A 20,353-nucleotide genomic window follows, 5' to 3' on the forward strand; every position below is an offset into this window, starting at 1 on the left:
AGACTAGAAGTAAATTAATTAGGGTAAGATGTTCTAATTAGATTTCTCTTTTTAATTCTACCCGTATGCATCTGTGCTGGATTATCATTCATGTTTTAGATAGAGCTTTCAAAATGCACAAATGTGTGATAGTTAGAAAACCAGTCTTGAGGATTTGGGGGGGTTTTTTAGCATATATTAATGGTACAAGGGGGTTTCATTGTGATTTCCATATATGCATATAATGTACTTTGATCAAATTGGTTTTTTGACATCACACAATTTTGAAGAATAAGCAGAGTTTTTTGCCCCAAATACATATTAATGGCAACTTATATTTACAAAAGACATCTTAGCAGTTATCATTGTGCTTGGGTAGAATGGAAGGAAAATGAAAAATGGCCTTTAGCAGAGACGGTGTCTGTGCAACAGAAGCTTAACACCTCGCAGCCCTCCTAAGCAAATACAGCTCCTACCTGCATCACAGTGTGGTGAGGTCAGATGGTGATAATGCTGGTGAAACAGCTAGCACGGTGAAAGGCACGAGTAAACAAACCCATTCTATTACATATGAACTTGAAGAAGGGAAAACAAAAGTTTTAGGAAGCTCCTTGCCCATTGTTAACCACTTCCCAACCAGCTCAACAAGTCTGTCCCAATGTCACACTGAGTGGAGCCACTCCAGCAGCCAGTAACTGGGCCATGAAACTGTGTGACACTGTGTCAGCCAACATGATATAATTATATCCAAGTTGATGTAATTCAGATTATATGCAGAATTTCAAATGCTTTCTTCCAATCAAAACTACAACCTTCTTTACAAGTTTGTGGTGTTTATTGGTGCCTGTCATAAAAGGTCCTCCACTGATATCATATTTTTTGTGAATATTTTTCCTTTATGTTTCGGCTTAAATTTTTGTTTATGGCTTTTGACAAGAAATCTAAATTTTTGAGTTAAGTCTGTGGACTTTCTCCTATAGGATTTGTTTGTTTTGGGTTTTTTTTTGGCTGTACTGGGGTTTGAACTCAGGGCCTCATGCTTGCTAGGCAGGCGCTCTACCACTTGAGCCACTCCACCAGCCCTTCTGTTGTTTCATTCATAGAAAATTCTTTCCCATCTACAGTCAACTTAGGTAACTATATACTTTAGGATCTTTTTAATTGTCCTCTTTATTCATATTTAACCTTTCAATCTATTTATAATTGTTTTAATGTGGTGCAAGGTGAGACTAAATTGGCTTGTTATTTTAAATAGGCACAGTACTGGTTATTAATCCAAGGATGGCCTTCCTGCCTGTTGCTTTTTGTGAAGTTTCCTTTATTTGCTGTGAGTATATCTCAGGGAGGAGAATGTATAGGAGTTCCCTGGGACTTCACCCCACCTTTAACCTGCTTCCCTTTAACTAACAACAGAACCTTAGGGCTCACTCTCGCTTATTCCTGTCCCCAGCCTTCTCAGAACCGTTTATATGTTATATACTCTTCTCATAGACCTCTTAGGATCTACTTAAAGATGTACAGTGGAACCCTTGGTACCCCCGTGGATATGACTCCAAGAAGCCCACCACTGAGGAAAAGCCACAAATGCTTAGGATATATAGAGTTCAGTGCTCCAAAATTACTCAGATTTACTTATACTGTATGTACAGTAGCTCTGAGCGCCCATAATTTGAAACCACGTGGAGCAGGCTACATTCCTGTCACAGAAATTACTAATGTGCACATTAATACTGCTCACCAAAAACTAGATCTTATTTCGTGTTCTTTATCTCAAATACTGTGGATGCTTGATTCATTTTTCCCCATCATGCCACCCAACATCTGCTAAAGACATGCTGCTTTTCTTTCAACAAATCTAAAATTTTCACTTTATTAAAATTTTAGAATTAAAATTAAGCACATTATGTTCCCTTTTTGGCTTGGGAGGATTACCATAACTTACCTGGCTTTTTGGGATGCAGATTTTCACAAAATGAAGAGCAGGAAAACACTCAGCATATCACACAATGTTTTCAACACAACTGATGATGACACAGGACTGACTGAAAGCTTCTCTGCATCAGCTGAGTGGTAGAATGTGTGTGGGAATTAAACTTTTTTGTTTTTTCTCCTGTTTTTGGTTGGTTGGTTGGTTGGTTTTTTGACCACATTTGGTCAAACCCACATGTAATAAATCCATGAGTAAGGCAGTCTTACAGTATTCTGTCACTCTGATAAGACTGTCTTTGTGTCTGCTCTCCAGTGTTTTCCTTATTGAAGGGTAAGAATGTATTTTTACTACTTGGGAAGCAGAGATTGGGAGGATCATGGCTCAAGGCCAACCCAGGTAAAAAGTTAGCAAATAAACCCAGCGTGTGTTGCCCGCCTGTCATCCCAGCTACATGTGAGGCATAGGTAGGAGAACTGAGGACTGAGGCCAGCCTCAGGTAAAAGCATGAGACCCTATCTGAAAAATAGTGAAAAGTGAAAAGGGTTGGGAACGTGACTCAATGGTAGAGAGCTTGCCTAGCAAGTGCAAGGCCCTGTGGCAAGAAAAAAAAAAGCTGTATTTTTATGTCTGGTAAAGCCCATTTCTGTTGTCAGGTTAAGTATCCCTTACCTAAAATGCTTAGGACCAGAAGTGTTTCAGATTTTAGAATTTTTTTGATTTGAGGATATTTACACAGGCCTTACTAATTTAGCATGCCTAACATAAAAATCTGAAATCTTAAACTATAAAACATTTCAGAATTTTGGAGCATGGATTTCACATTTGCAGATTAGGTATGCTCAGCTTGTACTTCAAATGACTAAAACAACATTAGGTCATGAACAAGTTTCTGCAGAGTCCAGGATGCCCTTTGAGGAAAAACTATTTCATATTGTTTTTCTCTCGTGGATAACTTTCAGTAAGACTTTGGTTCAAGTAGTTGTAATAACATTAGTTCTACTTTTATCTCAGTAAGACTAACCCAGACTAATTCATTTTTTAAAGTTGAAAATAAATCCTTTCATAGTCTTGTCTTTTTCTATTAGTAGAAACATAGAAATTCAACCAGCATGCAACCTGGCTTTGCACAGAATACTTTCCAGAACTACCAGCAGTGCTCAGCATTAAGGTCTCTGGTGGCCCTTGTTTGCTTTTGCATATGTGAAATTTTATTTAGAAACATGTTCTGAAGGGCTTTTGCAAGGTGAGGTATACACTTGTGAATTTCCTTATTCTGTATACTTCTAGAACTAAACCTGGGGTTGAGGGAAGTAGGATCAGTGTCTACTAGTTACATATACCAGTGTTCAGTAAGAAGTAAAAGGTTATTTGTAATAAATAGCTCTAAATTTGGTGAGTCAGTAGCATGTTTTTCTAAAATCTTAGAAATATTCTCAGAATTCAGTTTACTTTAAAGCATAAATGACATTTGTGCCAGATGGATTGACTTTGCCAAAATTAATCTTATTGCAAATAAAGTTATAGGAAAAATTAATTTAGCATACTTAAAATTTTTTAAGAGTGCCATTGTGCAGGGCTGTATAGGGATCATCTCATTTAGTATAAATAATGAGGTAGCTTCTAGAACTGAGCGGTTTGTATGTATTTTGATGTTTCTTAAAGCTAATAGCAATAATTGATAATATAATTTAGCCATTTAAACTGTGTGTTTAGTATAGAGACATATACAGATACAAAATGTTTACCAGTAATGTGGGGCTGGTGGAGTGGCTCAGGTGGTAAGAGTGCTTGCCAAGCAAGTGTGAGGCCCTGAGTTCAAACCCCAGTACTGCAAAAAAAATTTTTGTAATGTTTACTAATATTGTAATAAAAGTTTTCATTGTTTCAAATCATACAAACAGTAGTACTGAATTTCATTTAGTTGGTATTTGTTAGCATTGTCAGGGAAAAATAATTAAAATAATTTTAGTACTTTTCTCTGACCCTCAAATTCTTCTGTGAATTTCAATTTTTATCCCTCAAGTATTACTTTTTTTTAATATGGTTCTCCTTTGACCTATTCTTTATTCAACCAGTCATGTGCACCTACTGAAATACGGTAACTTAGTACTAACCATGTGCAAGCCAAATCTCACTAAAATAGATTCAGCTCTAACAAAATTCTTCATACCCTTTACTTCTGATTTCCCAGCTAGTGGCCTAACTTGAGTTTTAGGAAATAGTCTGTTTTTTAAAATAAATCTCATGTTCTGTGACAGAAATAAATGGTGGATCCTCAGAGCTTGTCATAATGGACTTTCACATATTCAGTCAATGGCGTTCTGGTTCTGTGTATGGCCAGAGAACTGGACAAATAGTGACCAAACTTCTAAGAAGGTTTGCCTAACGACACCTCCACAGATTGCAATTGTATAATGTTCTACACAGCTGTATCCCGAAGACTGACTAAGAAAAAGCTAAATAGACCCAGTTGGTTTTATCTTCTAAGCATCCCTTCCTTTCCTTTCTCCGCATCTTATTCATCCATCCATCCATCCATTCATTCATTCAGTCATTCAACAAATATATATTGATTTCCTATGTCCCCAAGCTCTGGGGAGTCAATGATGATTTCCTTTATCCTAGAGCTTACTGTCCAATTAATTTTGAACATATATGAACATTTCAGTTTGCTCCTTCTAGTTCTTTTTTTTTCTTTTTGGCAATACTGGGAATTGAACTCAGGGCCTCACACATGCTAGGCAAGTGCTGTACCACCTAAGCCACACCCACAGCCCTTTTGTTTTAGTTTTGTTTTAAGATAGGTTTCCCTAACTTTGTGTGTGCTGACCTGGAACTCATGATCCTCCTGCCTCCACCTCCCAAGTAGCTGGGATTACAGGGATGTACCACCATGCTCAGTTTGCTTTTTAATTCTAATCTTCAGGTTTTCTTTATGATTGTGAAATCATTCAAACACCCAGAAATTTACCAAAAACTTAATATAACAGATACCCTAGTACCTACAACCCAGATTTAATAAACGTTAACATTTTGCCACAATTGTGTCACATCTCTCCAGATGTAACCATTAACTTAAGTCGGTATGTGTGCTGCTGTGTTTTGTATAATATATTACCATGCATGGTGTATGTTTTTATTGTATGCATGTATATGGATCCATAAAGAATATGATAGCATTTACATGTTTTATATTTTACATAAATGATTTCATGTGGTGCATACCCTTTTGCAACTTTTTGTGGTTTTCACTTTTACTCAGTATTAATTTAGAGATTTCCCGTGTTGGTGAATGAGGATGTAATTCATTGTGTTGAAGTGCTGTATAAGATTCCACATTGCGAGTAAGCCATTGTTTACTTCTCCATGCTTTTCTGATGCATAGTTAGTTGTTTTCAGTTGTTTAGTATTGTGGTCAGTAGTTCACTGAGCACCATTACGTATGTGTTCTTGTGTATGTGTTTGAGTCATTCTGTAAGGTATGTCCATACCGGACTTGCTGGATCACAAAGTATGCACATCTTTAATTTCAAAAGTAAAATCTATCACAAAGTGTGGGTGAGATGACTGGATCGTTTATAAATCTATTTTAAGTAAGGTGCAGTTTTAAGTCCTTTTGCTAAGCTATCAAATTCTTACCTTCAATATTTAACTATTACTGTACAGTGTGTAAATTCTGTCAGTCACTGCTTGATAGTGAGTGATTTCATTTTATTAGAATTTTATTAGTATTTCATCTGTTAATAGATATTTAGGCATAAACAAATACAGTGGAAAATTATACAAGCTTTTTAAATGACAAATGAATATATATTTTTGACATTTCAAGACAGTCCCCCAAATCACTTTACTTTTAAACTTACTTTTTAAAATTAGTCCAAGTGCTTGATTTTAGTAACTACTTTAGTGACTTGAGAAGCAGTAATATTTTTCTTTAATTATTTCATTGTTAAAGCCTTGAATTTCACTTAACTTTATAATTTATGTTAAGAATATTAGCTTACCAATATATTTTGAGACGATTTTACATACAGATTTAAAATCCAGTGATGAGTGTAAGCTTTGCTTTGCCTTGAACTATTTTACACTTGAGCAAATGAAATACCACAAATACAAACAGAGCCTTGAGGAGGTCAGAGTTTTGTAAATGTGAAGGCTTTGTTTCATCATTTTCTAGACCTTTGAGTAATGAAGAGACTGGACTGTATGATTCTTTTTAGTCACCTCAGGTGCTCTTGGAGCTGTACTGAATTTTAGCTGTCATCGAGGTATCATGCAGGGAATAGCCTGGCTTAAATTCTGAAGTGCTTTCACTTCTGCTCGCCTCACCTTGAAATCGTCTAAAGAGGAGTTGGCACATTATTTTGCGGATATTACTGGACATCAGGAAATACATGACCGGATCCAAGCAGCTATTGAAAGATGAAAGGACCAGCATGATCTCATTGGTTTTGTGAACGATTTCCTTCCAGTAACAAGGTGATCCATTTAGTTGTGAAGAAATGTAGATTAATCGAAAGGCATGATAGGGGACAAAGCATATAGTAAAAATGATCAGTACAATAAAGGAATTCCGGGCTGTGGTGGCATATTTACCAGAATTAGGAAACTTTGACCTCTTTTTAGAAATCCTCAGTAGATTTTTGCCAATCTTAATATATGAGAGGATTATTAGTAGGAAAATTAGCCAGAACATAACCACAAGAACGATGTTAAAAATTGCCTCTCCTTTTGCGTTATGCTTATCTCTATAATGGAAACACATTGTGGTATTGTGCCCGTCTTTCTTAAGTGTTAAAATAATCATAGTTAAAAATCCAGTAAGAGCAACTGTCCATACTATACAGCAAACATAAATACTTTGCTTGGTGGTTATTGTTCTCCGTTGTTGGATAGACCGATTTATTTTTATGTAGCGATCCAAACTGATAAATCCAAGCAAAATAATGCTAATGTACATGTTCATGTAGAATAGCGTTCCCACGACCTTGCAGAGAACCACACCCAGGATCCACTTGTTTTGATTAAGGTGGTGCATGATTCGGAAGGGCAGGCAGAAGATGAGTAGAAGGTCTGCAATGGCCACGTTAAGTAGGTAAATTTGAATGGAATTTCTTTTGCGGTGGATTCCCAGAAACACATAGAGGGCGATCGTGTTTCCGACCAGTCCCACCACAAAGATAATAGAGTAGAATGTCATCAACACAGTAGATAGAAGTTTCTCATCCATGGAACAGCTAGTACCATTTGGCATTCCTGAGAAGTTCTGTGGGGCTTGGTCACTGTGATTAGTTACAGAGTACATTCCATGGGAGGAGCAGGGCCAGCTGCCAACTGAAGTGGTTGTCATTGTTCCAGCGTGACTTCTCTCTGGTGGGGATCAAAAGGGCCTGCTAAATGACATCTTCCTTGTATGTAGTCCGTATGTCTTCAGATTTTTCCTATAACACAGTGCCAAACATGGAGTCATTCGCCATGTTAGTAACACCTACTTCAGCTCAAAGCATAAACAATGAATGATTTGTTTTTAGACATTGTGAGAAACCTTACTGCTATCCTACTTTGGACCATTTGGATATCTGCATCATGTGCGTAGGAGCTTTACTGTATCACAAAATAAGAAGCGACTTAAGTAGAATCTCAGACAGTGTCTTGTTCTAACCTTTCCTATGACTGTGGCATGTGCCAGGGTTGGTCTCATTTATTATATTAAAATAAATGGCTTTCTTAGAGAGGTTATGATTGGACTAGAGATAGGGGCAAAGAGAAATGACAACTCATAGTTTTCAAAGATGAACATCAAGTTCCCTAAAGATGGTTACAGCCGTGAAGGAGCTGGGCCAACCACTGGCCCTTCCCAGCTTCCTGCCTTGCCCCTTCCCCTCATATGTGCTATTCATTCCCTGTGACATACGTTGCCACATGAAGTAAGACAGATAAACTATGGTGAGCTCTCATTCCATAGTGGGAATAGAGGAGAGATCCTAAATTTCTTCCTTCTCAACCCAAGAGCAAGGTAGTGATATTAGTCATTTGCCCACAAGAACATGCAATTGACATAACAGACCAAAGAGAGCTGGCACCTGCCTCCTTACACAGACTTTGTAACACTGCACAGGAGAACAAAGTGACCAAACAAATCCAAGTCACTTGGCAGCAGCCACTTAGCCACCCTTGACCTAGAAGCATGGGGTGATCGTACAGATGGGAGATGGGACGTGCAATCCAAGATTTTGAAAGTTACTGACTGAAACTGCAATGTGCCCTAGGCTGCATAATTTGAAATTCTTGGCAGAACTTTCTAAGACATTGTGCGTGAACTCTGCTTGTCTATAGCAGCAGACAATGTTCCCAGAGCTATTTGTTACTGAACATTTCCTGGGCTTTTGACTGCGATGAAGAACGAGTGTGAGTGCCTGTCATACTGACCAGAGGAAATAAAGAGAGGCTTCCACCAGCTCTCAGCACATTCCTTTCTCAGAGTAACTGCCCTGCTTATCTACAGCAGCCTCTTAACAAGTCTAACAGGAAGACAGAGCAAGATTCTCACAATCAGACCGAATTCTCTGATCAAGGACAAACAACTTAATCTTTTTGAAGTCTCGGTTTTCTCATTTGTAAAAATGTAAAACAGGTATGAAGAACTTAATCCTGGCACATGTTGATAAAAGTTAGCTTTGGGGCAGAGGGGTGTAGCTCAGTGGTAGAGCATTTATCTAGCATGTCCAAGGGCCATGGGTTTGATCCCCAGCACTGCCCAAAAAAAAAGTTAGCTTTAGAAATGCCTTTTGAAGGAAATGCAAATTAAAACCACGCTAAGATTCCACCTCACCCCTGTTAGAATAGCCATCATCAGCAACACCACCAACAACAGGTGTTGGCGAGGATGCGGGGGAAAAAGGAACCCTCTAACACTGTTGGTGGGAATGTAGACTAGTACAACCACTCTGGAAAAAAATTTGGAGGCTACTTAAAAAGCTGGACATCGATCTACCATTTGATCCAGCAATACAACTCTTGGGGATATACCCAAAAGACTGTTACTCCAGAGGCACCTGCACATCCATGTTTATTGCGGCACTATTCACAATAGCCAAGTTATGGAAACAGCCAAGATGCCCCAGCACTGACGAATGGATTAAGAAAATGTGGTATCTATACACAATGGAATTTTATGCAGCCATGAAGAAGAACGAAATGTTATCATTCGCTGGTAAATGGATGGAATTGGAGAACATCATTCTGAGTGAGGTTAGCCTGGCCCAAAAAACCAAAAATCGTATGTTCTCCCTCATATGTGGACATTAGATCAAGGGCAAACACAACAAGGGGATTGGACTATGAGCACATGATAAAAGCGAGAGCACACAAGGGAGGGGTGAGGATAGGTAAGACACCTAAAAAACTAGCTAGCATTTGTTGCCCTTAACGCAGAGAAACTAAAGCAGATACCTTAAAGCAACTGAGGCCAATAGGAAAAGGGGAACAGGTACTAGAGAAAAGGTTAGATCAAAACGAATTAACCTAGAAGGTAACACCCACGCACAGGAAATCAATGTGAGTCAATGCCCTGTATAGCTATCCTTATCTCAACCAGCAAAAACCCTTGTTCCTTCCTATTATTGCTTATACTCTCTCTACAACAAAATTAGAAATAAGGGCAAAATAGTTTCTGCTGGGTATTGAGGGGGGGAGAGGGAGGGGGCGGAGTGGGTGGTAAGGGAGGGGGTGGGGGCAGGGGGGAGAAAGGAACCAAGCCTTGTATGCACATATGAATAATAAAAGAAAAATGAAAAAAAAAAGAAATGCCTTTTGATTAATTTCCTTTTAGTAAATATTTCTCACTTAGTAAGTAATGCTTAGAAAACAAAGGTGAGTAAGATAGATCCTGTTCTCAGTAAACATTTCTGTAAGACTGTGCTTCAAACCCTGAATCTTAATTACAATAATGAATTTTTTTTTTTTTTTGGTGGTGGTGGTACTGGGGTTTGAACTTAGGACTTCATGCTTGCGAGGCAGGCATGCTCTATCACTTGAGCCACTCCACAAGTCATTTTCTGTGTTGGGTATTTTTGAGATAGGGTCTCAAGAACTATTCCCGAGCTGGCTTTGAACACCTGTAATCCCATCTACTCTCAGGAGGATCACAGTTTGAGGCCAGCCCAGGAAAATGTTTGTGAGACCCCATTTCAACTAATAGCTAGATGTGGTGGTTCATGCCTGTAATCTCAGCTATGCAGAGACATAAATAAGAAGATCATGGTCCAGGCCAACCCAGGCATAAAAAAGCAAGACCCTACCCTAAAAATAACTAAAGCAAAAAAGGGCTTGGGCCATGGCTCAAGTGGTAAAGTGAGAAAAGTGCCTGCCTAGTAAGCACAAGGGCCTCAGTTTAACCACCAGTACCACCATAAAAGAAAAAAAAAAATCTTGTAAAGCAGGGAGGGTGTCAGTTCTGAGGAAGAGGAAGTGGCTGGTGAAGAGGAAGTTCTGTAAGCCCTGGTGAGAGCCTATATCCAGACTTTAGGACAGTAGAGGGAGAAGGTGAGAGGGGCAAGGAGGAAGGAAGAAAGAAAGCAAGAATTGTGTCTAGTCTGTCCTCTGTCTCAACTACAGGAAGGCAGATTTCACAAGGTTTATAGAAACATACAGGAATGTTTCTTGGGATATGACATCCTGAAGGAAAGGAAAGTCCAGGAACTGCGGCAGACTGAATTCAGTGAATTATCACTGAATTGATAATGCAGTGTGCGTTGCTGGGGAGCAGGACCTGTGTTGTGTGCTCACAGAAGCCTATGAGGCTAGCTCTCCAGAGGCCCAGGAAGAAGCATCCTTTCTATCCTCATGTAAAAGGATGTTGGGACACAAAAAGTGATGGGACTTTGAGTGCCCGGATAGATGACATGACTTGAAAAACTTGTGTGTAAGTAGTTTTTTTTTCTTCTTCCATGCTAAATTTTAAACATCATTACCATTAAGAACCAAGTCTGTGGGCTGGTGGAGTGGCTCAAGTGGTAGAACGCCTGCCTAACAAGCCTGAGGCCTCAAGTTCAAACCCCCGGCATAGACAAAAAAAAAAAAGAGCCAAGCCTGTTTTGTTAGCCTCTGTGTACCAAGTACTTAGCACAATAAATATTGTTGAATGAAAGAGGAAATTTAGTAGAATTATATGTAAAGTTCTAGACGTGGATTTTAAAATAAAAAATTCAAGTACTAGAAGCAAGAGCGTCAGCTGCATTAGCAAAAACACAACCACATTTGCTGTGTCAGCAGGGTGACACGGCTGTGACAAAGAGCACTGCATCTTTAGTTGCATTCTCAGATGTGCAATATCGCCTATGAAGATTGTTACTGCTGACCTAGTTCTGTCCCAAGTTGATCGAGTCTTCGTGGAATGCTGTCTTTCCTCATCCTCAGCAGCACACATAGAAAAGGCCAAGGACCAAATGGGAGACCAGGAGCTGAAGTGACGTCACAGAAGCAAGTGGAAGGAAATGGGCACCTTATTCTGCAGAGGAAAAAGAGGGCTTCCCCTTGTCTTCAAAGAGCAGAGCAAGGACCAGTGAAAGAAATTGCAGAGCAGATGTTGCCTCCTTGTAAGGAACAATAGTCTATCTGGGAGGCAGTAAGGATCTTACCACTGGAGATTTTCAAGGCTACCACCATTGGGGCTCTCTGCAGAATGAGTTCTCCATGGCAGTCAGTTCTGGCTGCATATAACAATCCCTTTGAAGGCTTTTTTTTTTTTTTTTTTTTTGGTGGTACTGGGGTTTGAACTCAAAGTCTTGTGCTTGCTAGGCAGATACTTCACCACTTGAGCCACGCCCCTCTCCTCCTTGAAGGCTTTTTAAAGATACTATTGCCTGACTCTTTCCCCAGGTGTTCTCATGAAGTTAGTCTAGAATGGGCTTCAGTTACTGGTTGCCTTTTAAAGCTCCTGGGAGAGGCTAATGGACTGTCAGAATGGAACCCTTGAGCTAAACAGCCGAACCATTCACTAATATTTATTTAGCACTTAGCTGTGTACCTGACACTGTGTTAAGTACATTATGTCATTTCCATAATCTTTATACAATAACTGTGTGAGGTGATAAAAGGTAAACAGGTTACGATTTTTACCCACAGCCACACAGCTCTGCAATGGCAGGGCCCAAGTTGGGACTCATATCTGACTCTGAGAGCTCATGGTCCTCTTCACCAAACCTCATTCCTTCTTATCACATCTGATGGCCATTTCCTTATTAATGTTGAGTTGTCAGTAGTATTTTGGCAGGATCCCTTTAACATTATCCACCTTAGCAATTTTAAGAAGAGATTATGCTATCTAGCTATGCTTCTTCAAAAATTACTAATCTTTTCATTCATTGTGTCCATTATAGTAAGTAAATGAATCCAAAGTTTATAGAATCACAAGTCACTCAATAGAATTTTCAGCACATCTACTAGAGCAGATCTTCTCAAATTTACATCTAGACCAGATAACTGTAATCAAGATGTTTCTAGAAAGCTGCTAGCACAAACAATGTGTCCTAAAACCATTTGCCTCAGCTCTCATATGCAAGTAAAATAAATAAATAATAGTTGAACGAGACCTCTCGTAAACCTTTCTGGATTTTCTTAGTCTCAAGCTTAAAGAGAATAAAACAAAAGCATTTCATTTGTTTCAATCGTAGAGTAGCATATCAAAGTATCAGATGCTAGCATTCAATTATTTATTAACCAATGAACAAACTAGATTCTGTTTTGAACTTAAGTCTCTGACTTTCTTTTTCTCCTTTAAAGTCAGTTGGCACATTACAGTGTCACTCACTCACTGTCACTAAGGCCATTTATTGATATTTCACAAACTACTTGTTTGGTGTGTTAAGAATTTGCCAATGAACATGAGAAGCCAACCACTGTGTTCACATAGTGGGCTAATTTCCAAGGAGGCCTTACTTGTGGCCCGTGTTGCTGTATTGAAATGGTTGCAATAGTTTTCTAATAGCAAATAGTATTTGTTACTTGGCCAATCCTGTTCTAAGTTTGCAACCTTGGATCCCATCCCCCTCTCCCACCATGGCCACCACCCTTCCCCACCCAGTTTATCCCCCCTAGTGGCTCTAAATAAGCAGAAGCTTTAAAAATGCAATTTGGGTAGGTTTATATAATTTATTGCTAAGTTGAAATACATACCTATTTGATAATGGTAGCAACCTTTCACCATATTTAATTTGACTTGATAATGACTGAATCTATTCAGGCCTTGCTTTCAACAGTGCATTACCTGTTGCATCCAGAACAAAAATTGAAAGCATATTACTTTGGAAATAATACTATTAGTAGTATACTAAGTTTTTGTTATAAACAAATGGTGCCAGATTTTCTTTAATTTGAGTTATTTAAATTTATGAAGGTATATTTTTCCCTTTTCTCTCATTCCCCTTGTTTACTTCTGAAACACCAAGCTTAAAATTTAATTAGTCTAGTAATTACCACAAAATAGTAATAATATAATAAAGAAAATACTATAATTTAAAACAAAGAGACAACGTCAAGAAGTTATAGATAATTTATAGCACATTAGAATTAAAATTTACAGAATCTGAAAATAACCTTTATTTGATTCAAGTAGATCTGCATTCTACAAATGCAGTATAAATGATGTGACTAGGTGTCCTAAAAAGACAGTCTCATTTGAAATCCAGGCAGAGGTGTCATTCAAGCAAGTACTCAGAAGCTCTAAAAGCAAAGAATTGCTGGTATCAGAGTAGCTTGTCAACATGAATCGGTTTCACTTTGAATGCTCAGATAATTGAATTTTAACTAAAACAGAGGCTCATTTATATAGTTAGAAAATCAATGAATACTTACAGTTCAGGCTTTCCTGCAGTCAAAAGAGTAAAACCCAAGCTTCCCTAGACTCTGCTGTGCTGTCAGCTGGGCTGTGTCAGCTGGGCTCTTCCATCCGGTCGTGGTGCAATTGGTCAGGTTTTCTTCTTTTTTATATTCACATGTGGCAGTAAGGTTTCTTTTTCCCCTTTTCTCTCTTTTTTCAATGTGACAACCCTTGGGCTCCGTATGAGGATATTAAAAGTTCTCACCACCATGCAGTGACTTCAAGCTCTATCAACATTTAACTTCAGGAAATTACATCATCTTTATTGCAACTTGAAAACTGGAGAAAGTTTCCTTCATCCTCTAAACTTTAAAAAAAGTTATGAATTATAAGTAGAAATAAGCATTTTCTGTCTTTCCCAAGAAATTATGCATAATATGCTATCTGGATTCTATGCACAAGCATTGAATTTCTGCTTCTTTCTGGATTCATTTTAGGAATTGTTATTCTCATGAAATGGCCTTCCTATACTGATTATGTTGGTATTAGAAATGAATCTTTTACTCTTTAATTTTGTTTCAGTTTTAGTTGGTGTAGCTGGGTGTGCATGCACCAGCATGCCTATTTTCTCAACACTCAGGAGGTGGAGGCAGAAGAATTGCAAAGTGAAGGACAGCCTGGGCTACATAGTGAGTTTCAAGCCAACCTGAGTTCCATAGCAAGACCCTGTCTCAAAAACAAACAAAAAGTTATTTGATCTCTACATGATCTTAGTGTATTTTCATATGTTTCTTTAAGACCTTGAATTTATTTTCTAAAACAAGTTTATCGTTTTAGAACTAGATGAGATTTCTGATGGTATGCCCCCCTTTTTATCACAATAATAAAGTCACTTGAGCAAACTAAAACAATCTCCTATATTTTAAGGAAAATAATGATGAGATTTTGCAGTTTTCATTACTAGTCTAGTAGTTAACCACTATCTGTTCATCTACATAACAACTGCTCCAGCACTTTGGTGTCATTTCCCTTTTTTTCTTGTCATTTAGAATAAAGAGTTAGCTTTTATCTCCCCATAATTGTTATCCTGCAGCTTTGTTTAACCAAACTGTATTTAACTCACGGGGCTTTAGCTAACATTCTAATTATTTCTGGTTATACTCTTTTGAACATCATATTGTCCAGGGCTTTTAGTTGTTATGAGTATAATACATGGGACAATATCTTTATTTTGCACCTCTTACTTCCCCCTTAGAACCTCTGGGAAAGAAGGTAATTACTATATTGGTCTGGCAGTATTTTTTTCCTTACTGTGGTGAAGAACACATAGCACTGAATTTACCATCTTAACCGTTTTTAAGTGTATGGTTCTGTAACAAAAAGTGCATTCACATTGTTGCAGATCACTGAAACCTTTTCATCTTGTAAAACTGAAACTCTGTACCCACCTAAACACTAATCTTCCCTCCCCTGAACCCTTCCTTTGGCAACCATGACTTTCTATTTCTGTGATTTTTGACTACTTTAGATACTTCTTGAGAGTGGAGTCATATAGTATTTGACCTTTATGACTGGTTTGTTTCATTTAGCATAGTCTCCTTGAGGTTCATCCATGTTGTAACATGTAACAGAATTTCCTTCATTTTTAAAGCTGCATTATTTTACTATATGGGTATATTTCACTTTCTTTATCCATTCATCTCTCAGTGGATATTTGGGTTGCTTCCTCCTCTTGGCAATTGTGAATAATGCTGTGATTACCATAGGCGTACATGATCTCATCAAGATCCTGACAGGATTTATTTATGACTGAAGGGGTGTTTACCTAGTAATGGTCTAGTTCATTAAATCTAGCATAAATAATTTTGTATAGTGTGCTGTTTTCCCACCCCTAAGCCATTCCTTTCCTAAATACTAATTGTGTTTTTACATCTTTAGTTTTCTCATATCATAACCACACTTTTTCCTCAATGTTGAATCAGCAAGGCTATCACCAGATTTGAGTACTATCTTCTCATGGTTCTTTATATGAGCTTGTTCCTATTCATTCTGAACTGTACTTTGTTTCTGTGTTTTTAGCTCATTCCTATATATCCTCTTCTACTCACCCTTCCTGCCTTACTTTCTTGTGTATCATAAGCCTTTTGCTTATGTGAAGGTACAAGTAGAAAAGAAGAAATAAAAGTATATGCTTCTTTGGTGCCTTCGGTTGCTGATGTCACCATCCTCTATATAAATCCCAACCCTATGAAATTCAATTCACCACCTCCTCCAAGGCCTGAACCTTACTAGCTAAAGTGAGAACTTCTGGGTACAAACACACAATCATGCCGATTGGTCTTGCTTCAAATTCATAACCAAAGCCTAAGTCCAGTGGTTCTCAAAACATGGTTCCCAGACCAGTAGCATCAACATCACTCTGAAGCTTGTCAGAAATGAATGCTGCTGACCTTATCTCAGAACTATGAGCCAGGAATTCTGGGGATGGGGCCCAGCAATCTGTGTGCTTCTGATGCTAAAATTTGAGGGCCATTGACTTAGTCAGTTCATTCTCCTGTGCTTTAAAAATACTTTTTTACACCTTCATTCTTCTCAAACTGCCAGCATCCCCTCTCTTTCCCCACCTCCCACCTGGTGATCGCTGTTTATTTCACTAAGAAAGTAGAAGCACTTAGAGGGGAGCCTCTTCCACATCTACAGGATTAGTAAGTGAAAGTTTTGGATTTTGTATGGATTTTCTTACTTTAAAATATTTCTAATTTGTATAGCCTACCAAAAATTGATTTAAAAAAAATAGCTACCAATGAGGAGAAAATGATTGAAGGTAGGGGAGCAGGACAAAAACCAGACCTCTGTGAATGCGGTTAGTTTTACAGTTTTGACTTTGGAGCTATAGGCATGTTTTATATAATTAAAACACCAAATCTAATGAAAACAAATGGACCTCACTATATTACAAAGTGAAAGCACAAGGAGAATTATTTTCAGTGACTTTTTAAAATAGGATAGCTTTTTTGTACATAATTTTAGACTTTAAAAATGTTACAAGAGTAGTACAAAGAATTCTGGATACCCTTCACTCAGATGTCAACCCCATGCTAACATTTTTTTCTACATTTGTGTATGCTTCTTGATCTCTCATTCTTATCTGTTTATTCATCTGTGTCTATATTTCCTAAAAAACAAGGGATTCTTTTATATAGCCAAAGTACAATAACCAAAATCAGAGCATTTACATTGAAAGAATGTAATCTACAGACTGCATTCCAATTTCAATTGTCCTAATAATATCCTTTATAGAAAAAATAACAACAAGATCACATATTGCATTTATTTGTTATATTTCTTTAGTTTTTCTTAACTGTATTTGAAGACTACAGGCCACTTACTTTCTAGAAAGCCTCTTTGTTTAGCTTCATCCAGTTTTTTCCTCATGATTAGATCTGCCTGGTGCCTTGGCAGTGTCGCCAAGTTCTCTCAGCACATCTTATCAGAAAACACATGTGATCAGCTAGTCCTGTTACTAGCCATGTCAGTTTTGCTAGTCTTCCAGGCTTCTCCCCTGTAAAATTACTATTTCCCCTTCATAACTAATAAGTACCCTGTGGGGAAATACTTGGAGACTACATAAATATCCCATCTCTCTTCAAACTTACCCACTAGCTAGCATCCTTGATTATTCTTGCCTAAATCAGGATGATAAAACTACCAGCTGGTGATGTTCTAATCCCAGCGTTTCTTCTACATTTAATTGGTTTTCTACTTAAAGAAAAGCTTTTCCTTTTTCCCCATGCATTTATTTCCTTGCTTATTTATATCCACATAGACTCATAGATTCTTTCTTTACTCAGTAGTAAAACAGTATTTTGACTGGGTTTACCTAGTAGGATATATCCTAAAGACAAAAAACACAAAGAAATTGTAAACAGCAAGTAATCTTCTTATGGGTGATGTAGTATTATTATTTTAAAACCTCTACACACATATTGATGGACAGAACAAAAGTGTAATTACATTAATATCATTAAGTACCAATATTACTTGCCAAATCAAAGTAAAAACCCTATAATTGATTAGGAAGAAACATCGGTATGAATTTGTAATGTATTTTTCTCCTTCTAAAAAGTACGTATTTTTAGCTGTCTACTGAAAAGTCAGAGCAATGATAACTGAGTAGTAATAATATGGCTAGTACCCACATTGTGGATGTAAATACCTCTTCCCACTAAAAAGAAATGGGCTCCTTGAAGCAATGTCTAATGCCAGGCCTGGGGCAGGAAATGGACGGGAGATGCCTGGGACATTCCCTTGTGCCTGAAAGCAAGGTATTAACAGACTTTTCCTAAGTTTTAAGAAAGAGCCTAAGAGCTAACTTAAAGAGACTCCCACTGGTCAAAATGGAAGAGTTTAAGCATCAAAATGGAGGGGGTGGTAATTTATTAAAACACATCAAATGTATAAAGTTTACAATAACACAAAACAAAACCTTCGTTGGTCACCTTTGGAGGTTGCCTAGAAACCAACTCGGTATTCTGGAAATAGTTCATAGAACCTGTATTCATAATATCAAAAACCAAGAAACAACCCAAATGTCCACCTGCAGGAGAATGGACAAACCGGTATATTCATACAATGGAATACTTACTCAGCAATAAAAAGAAATGAATTGCTGATCGCAGAAAATGGATAAATTTCAGAAACATTATGCTGAGGGAAAGAAGCCTTACAGGAAAGAGTGCCTGTTATATGGTTTTGTGTAAGTGAGGCTCTAATACAGGCAGAACAAACCTGGTTAAAAAAAAAAAACCCTCAGAACAGTGGTTTGCCCTGGAAGGACTGCAGCAGAGCTTGAGTGGGAAGGAGATGAGGGAGGTTTCTGAGATAATGGTATTACCTTGATAGTGATTTGGGTTACACAGATGTATGTAATTCATCAAAACTCTCTAATGGTATACTTCAGATTCGTGCATTTCATGGTGTGTAAATTTACCTTAATAAACTTAACAAATATTAAATTCTAATAATATGTGTGCCAAAGTGTAGTAAAAAGTAAGGTGGATTGATGGCTGGATAGTGATGAATAGATTGATATTCAGTAAAAAGCAAATTTAGCAAAATGCTAATTGTAGAATCTAGGTGGTGAATAGATAGCTTTTTATTATATAACTATTTTAATTTTTCTCTATGTTTAATAGTTTTCATATAAGATGGTGAGAGAAACCTCCATTTTGGAACCCCAAATTATGGATCTATGCATTAATGGCTGCTAACGTCATTGAGTGAAAAGCTGATAGTGAATCTCATAATGGGGAGTCAGGCAGACAACACTAAATTGCTTAGGTTGGGGTGTGGCTCAAGTGGTATAGTGCCTGCCTACCAAGCACAAAGCCCTAAGTTCAAATCTCAGTACTGCCAAAAGAAAAAAAGATTTATATCAAAACAAATTAGAATAATTAGAAACTACTGCTAAATCCTATCACTAAAATAAGGACAACCAGACACATTCTCCTGATACAATAGTTACAAGAGCTCTACTACTGAGCCATATTCCCAATTCCCATGCACTTTCTTGCTGCTTGATCATACCATAGTTTTCTCACTATTCACTTGTGTACCTTCTTTCCCTTTCTTCTCTCTTTCTCTTGCTCTCACACACTCATCTGTCTTTGTGCTAGACTCTATGTAAAGGCCTTTAAACTACACTGAACATCAAGAGTAGCTTCCAAAGTAGAATCCTGATGCTCTCGTTGGGCAGAATAAGGACCCCTCCCACTTCTGTGTGTCATCATCAAACATCTGTCTGGGTACACCAGCTTCCTTTATTACACAGGGTTTTTGTTTTTGTTTTTGTTTTGTTTTATACCAACCATCATGTTAGCTAAACTTGACCTAAAATTGTATCAATTTATAAATGAGGAAGCATAGGAAAAAATAAAAAGTACTTTCATCTTCCATGTCTAAAGAGGCTTGCCTTTTTTAGCCTTGTCCATATTTTGAGAGCAGATCAGGTGTAGCATTAGGCATATTGGAGAATATAGTATTTGAGCAGAGACCAGAAGTCCCCACAATTAAATTCTTTCCTGACACCAGCTCCAACAAACTTCCAGAAAGAAATAAATGCAGATGAGAGGGTCCTACAAATTAACTATCACTGTGACCACAAAGCATATGGTACTTGGCAAGCCCTGGTCAAGCAGGCTACCCCTTGGAAAGGATGTCTTGCCCTGGACTAGAGGCTGGCCATGTAGTCTCCTTTCTCCCTTCTCCTTCCTCACCTCCCACTCCCACAGAGAGGAAAGACAGGTCCAGAGATAAGATGTGCCCAAGGAGAGGATTGAATTCCCTGGAAATAAAGCTCAATTAAAGTCACTAAATCTGAACATCCATTTGGTATTCCTTCTTATGCAGGGTTGGAATGAATAATGAAAAGAAAGAGGATAGGGAAGGGTGGACAAAGAAAAGACCATCAGCATCCCCTAAGAATCAAGATTTAGTGGTCTTATAGGGAAAGTCAGAAGTTTCAAGGCACCTTGTGGCAGGAAGTGAAACATATTTTTCCTTAACAGTCAAAGGAAAAAATACTGCATTAATAAAGGAAGAAAATGTATTGGTGTTCCTGAGTAATT

The 20,353-nt window shown here is 37.9% G+C and overlaps 2 protein-coding genes across 20 annotated transcripts in view; one reads left to right on the forward strand and one right to left on the reverse strand.

Annotated features, from left to right (window-relative positions):
* The window catches only part of Cask (calcium/calmodulin dependent serine protein kinase), a 363,381-nt gene that overhangs the window by 233,787 nt on the left and 109,241 nt on the right, over positions 1–20,353 (forward strand). The gene's annotated exons all lie outside the window — the stretch shown is intronic.
* On the reverse strand, positions 5,600–14,000 carry Gpr34 (G protein-coupled receptor 34). 4 transcript variants are annotated; one of them, XM_074063753.1, is made up of 4 exons: positions 13,763–14,000; positions 13,085–13,175; positions 11,269–11,370; positions 5,600–7,350 (listed from the first exon to the last, which is right to left on the reverse strand). In XM_074063753.1, the coding sequence occupies exon 4, from the start codon at positions 7,257–7,259 to the stop codon at positions 6,135–6,137; it is 1,125 nt and encodes a 374-aa protein (XP_073919854.1). In that variant the 5' UTR covers positions 7,260–7,350; positions 11,269–11,370; positions 13,085–13,175; positions 13,763–14,000; the 3' UTR covers positions 5,600–6,134. The 4 variants fall into 4 exon arrangements, with proteins under 4 accessions (XP_073919854.1, XP_073919853.1, XP_020016837.1 ...); XM_074063752.1 differs by having other exon boundaries at positions 11,269–11,417; XM_020161248.2 differs by lacking the exon at positions 11,269–11,370 and having other exon boundaries at positions 13,763–13,999.

Source organism: Castor canadensis, chromosome X (genome assembly GCF_047511655.1).
Source record: "Castor canadensis chromosome X, mCasCan1.hap1v2, whole genome shotgun sequence".
Taxonomy (NCBI): Eukaryota; Metazoa; Chordata; class Mammalia; order Rodentia; family Castoridae; genus Castor; species Castor canadensis.

Coding starts and splice junctions, on each gene's coding strand:
- Gpr34 (XM_074063753.1), bottom strand. CDS start 7,259: ATGACAACCACTTCAGTTGGCAGCTGGCCCTGCTCCTCCCATGGAATG.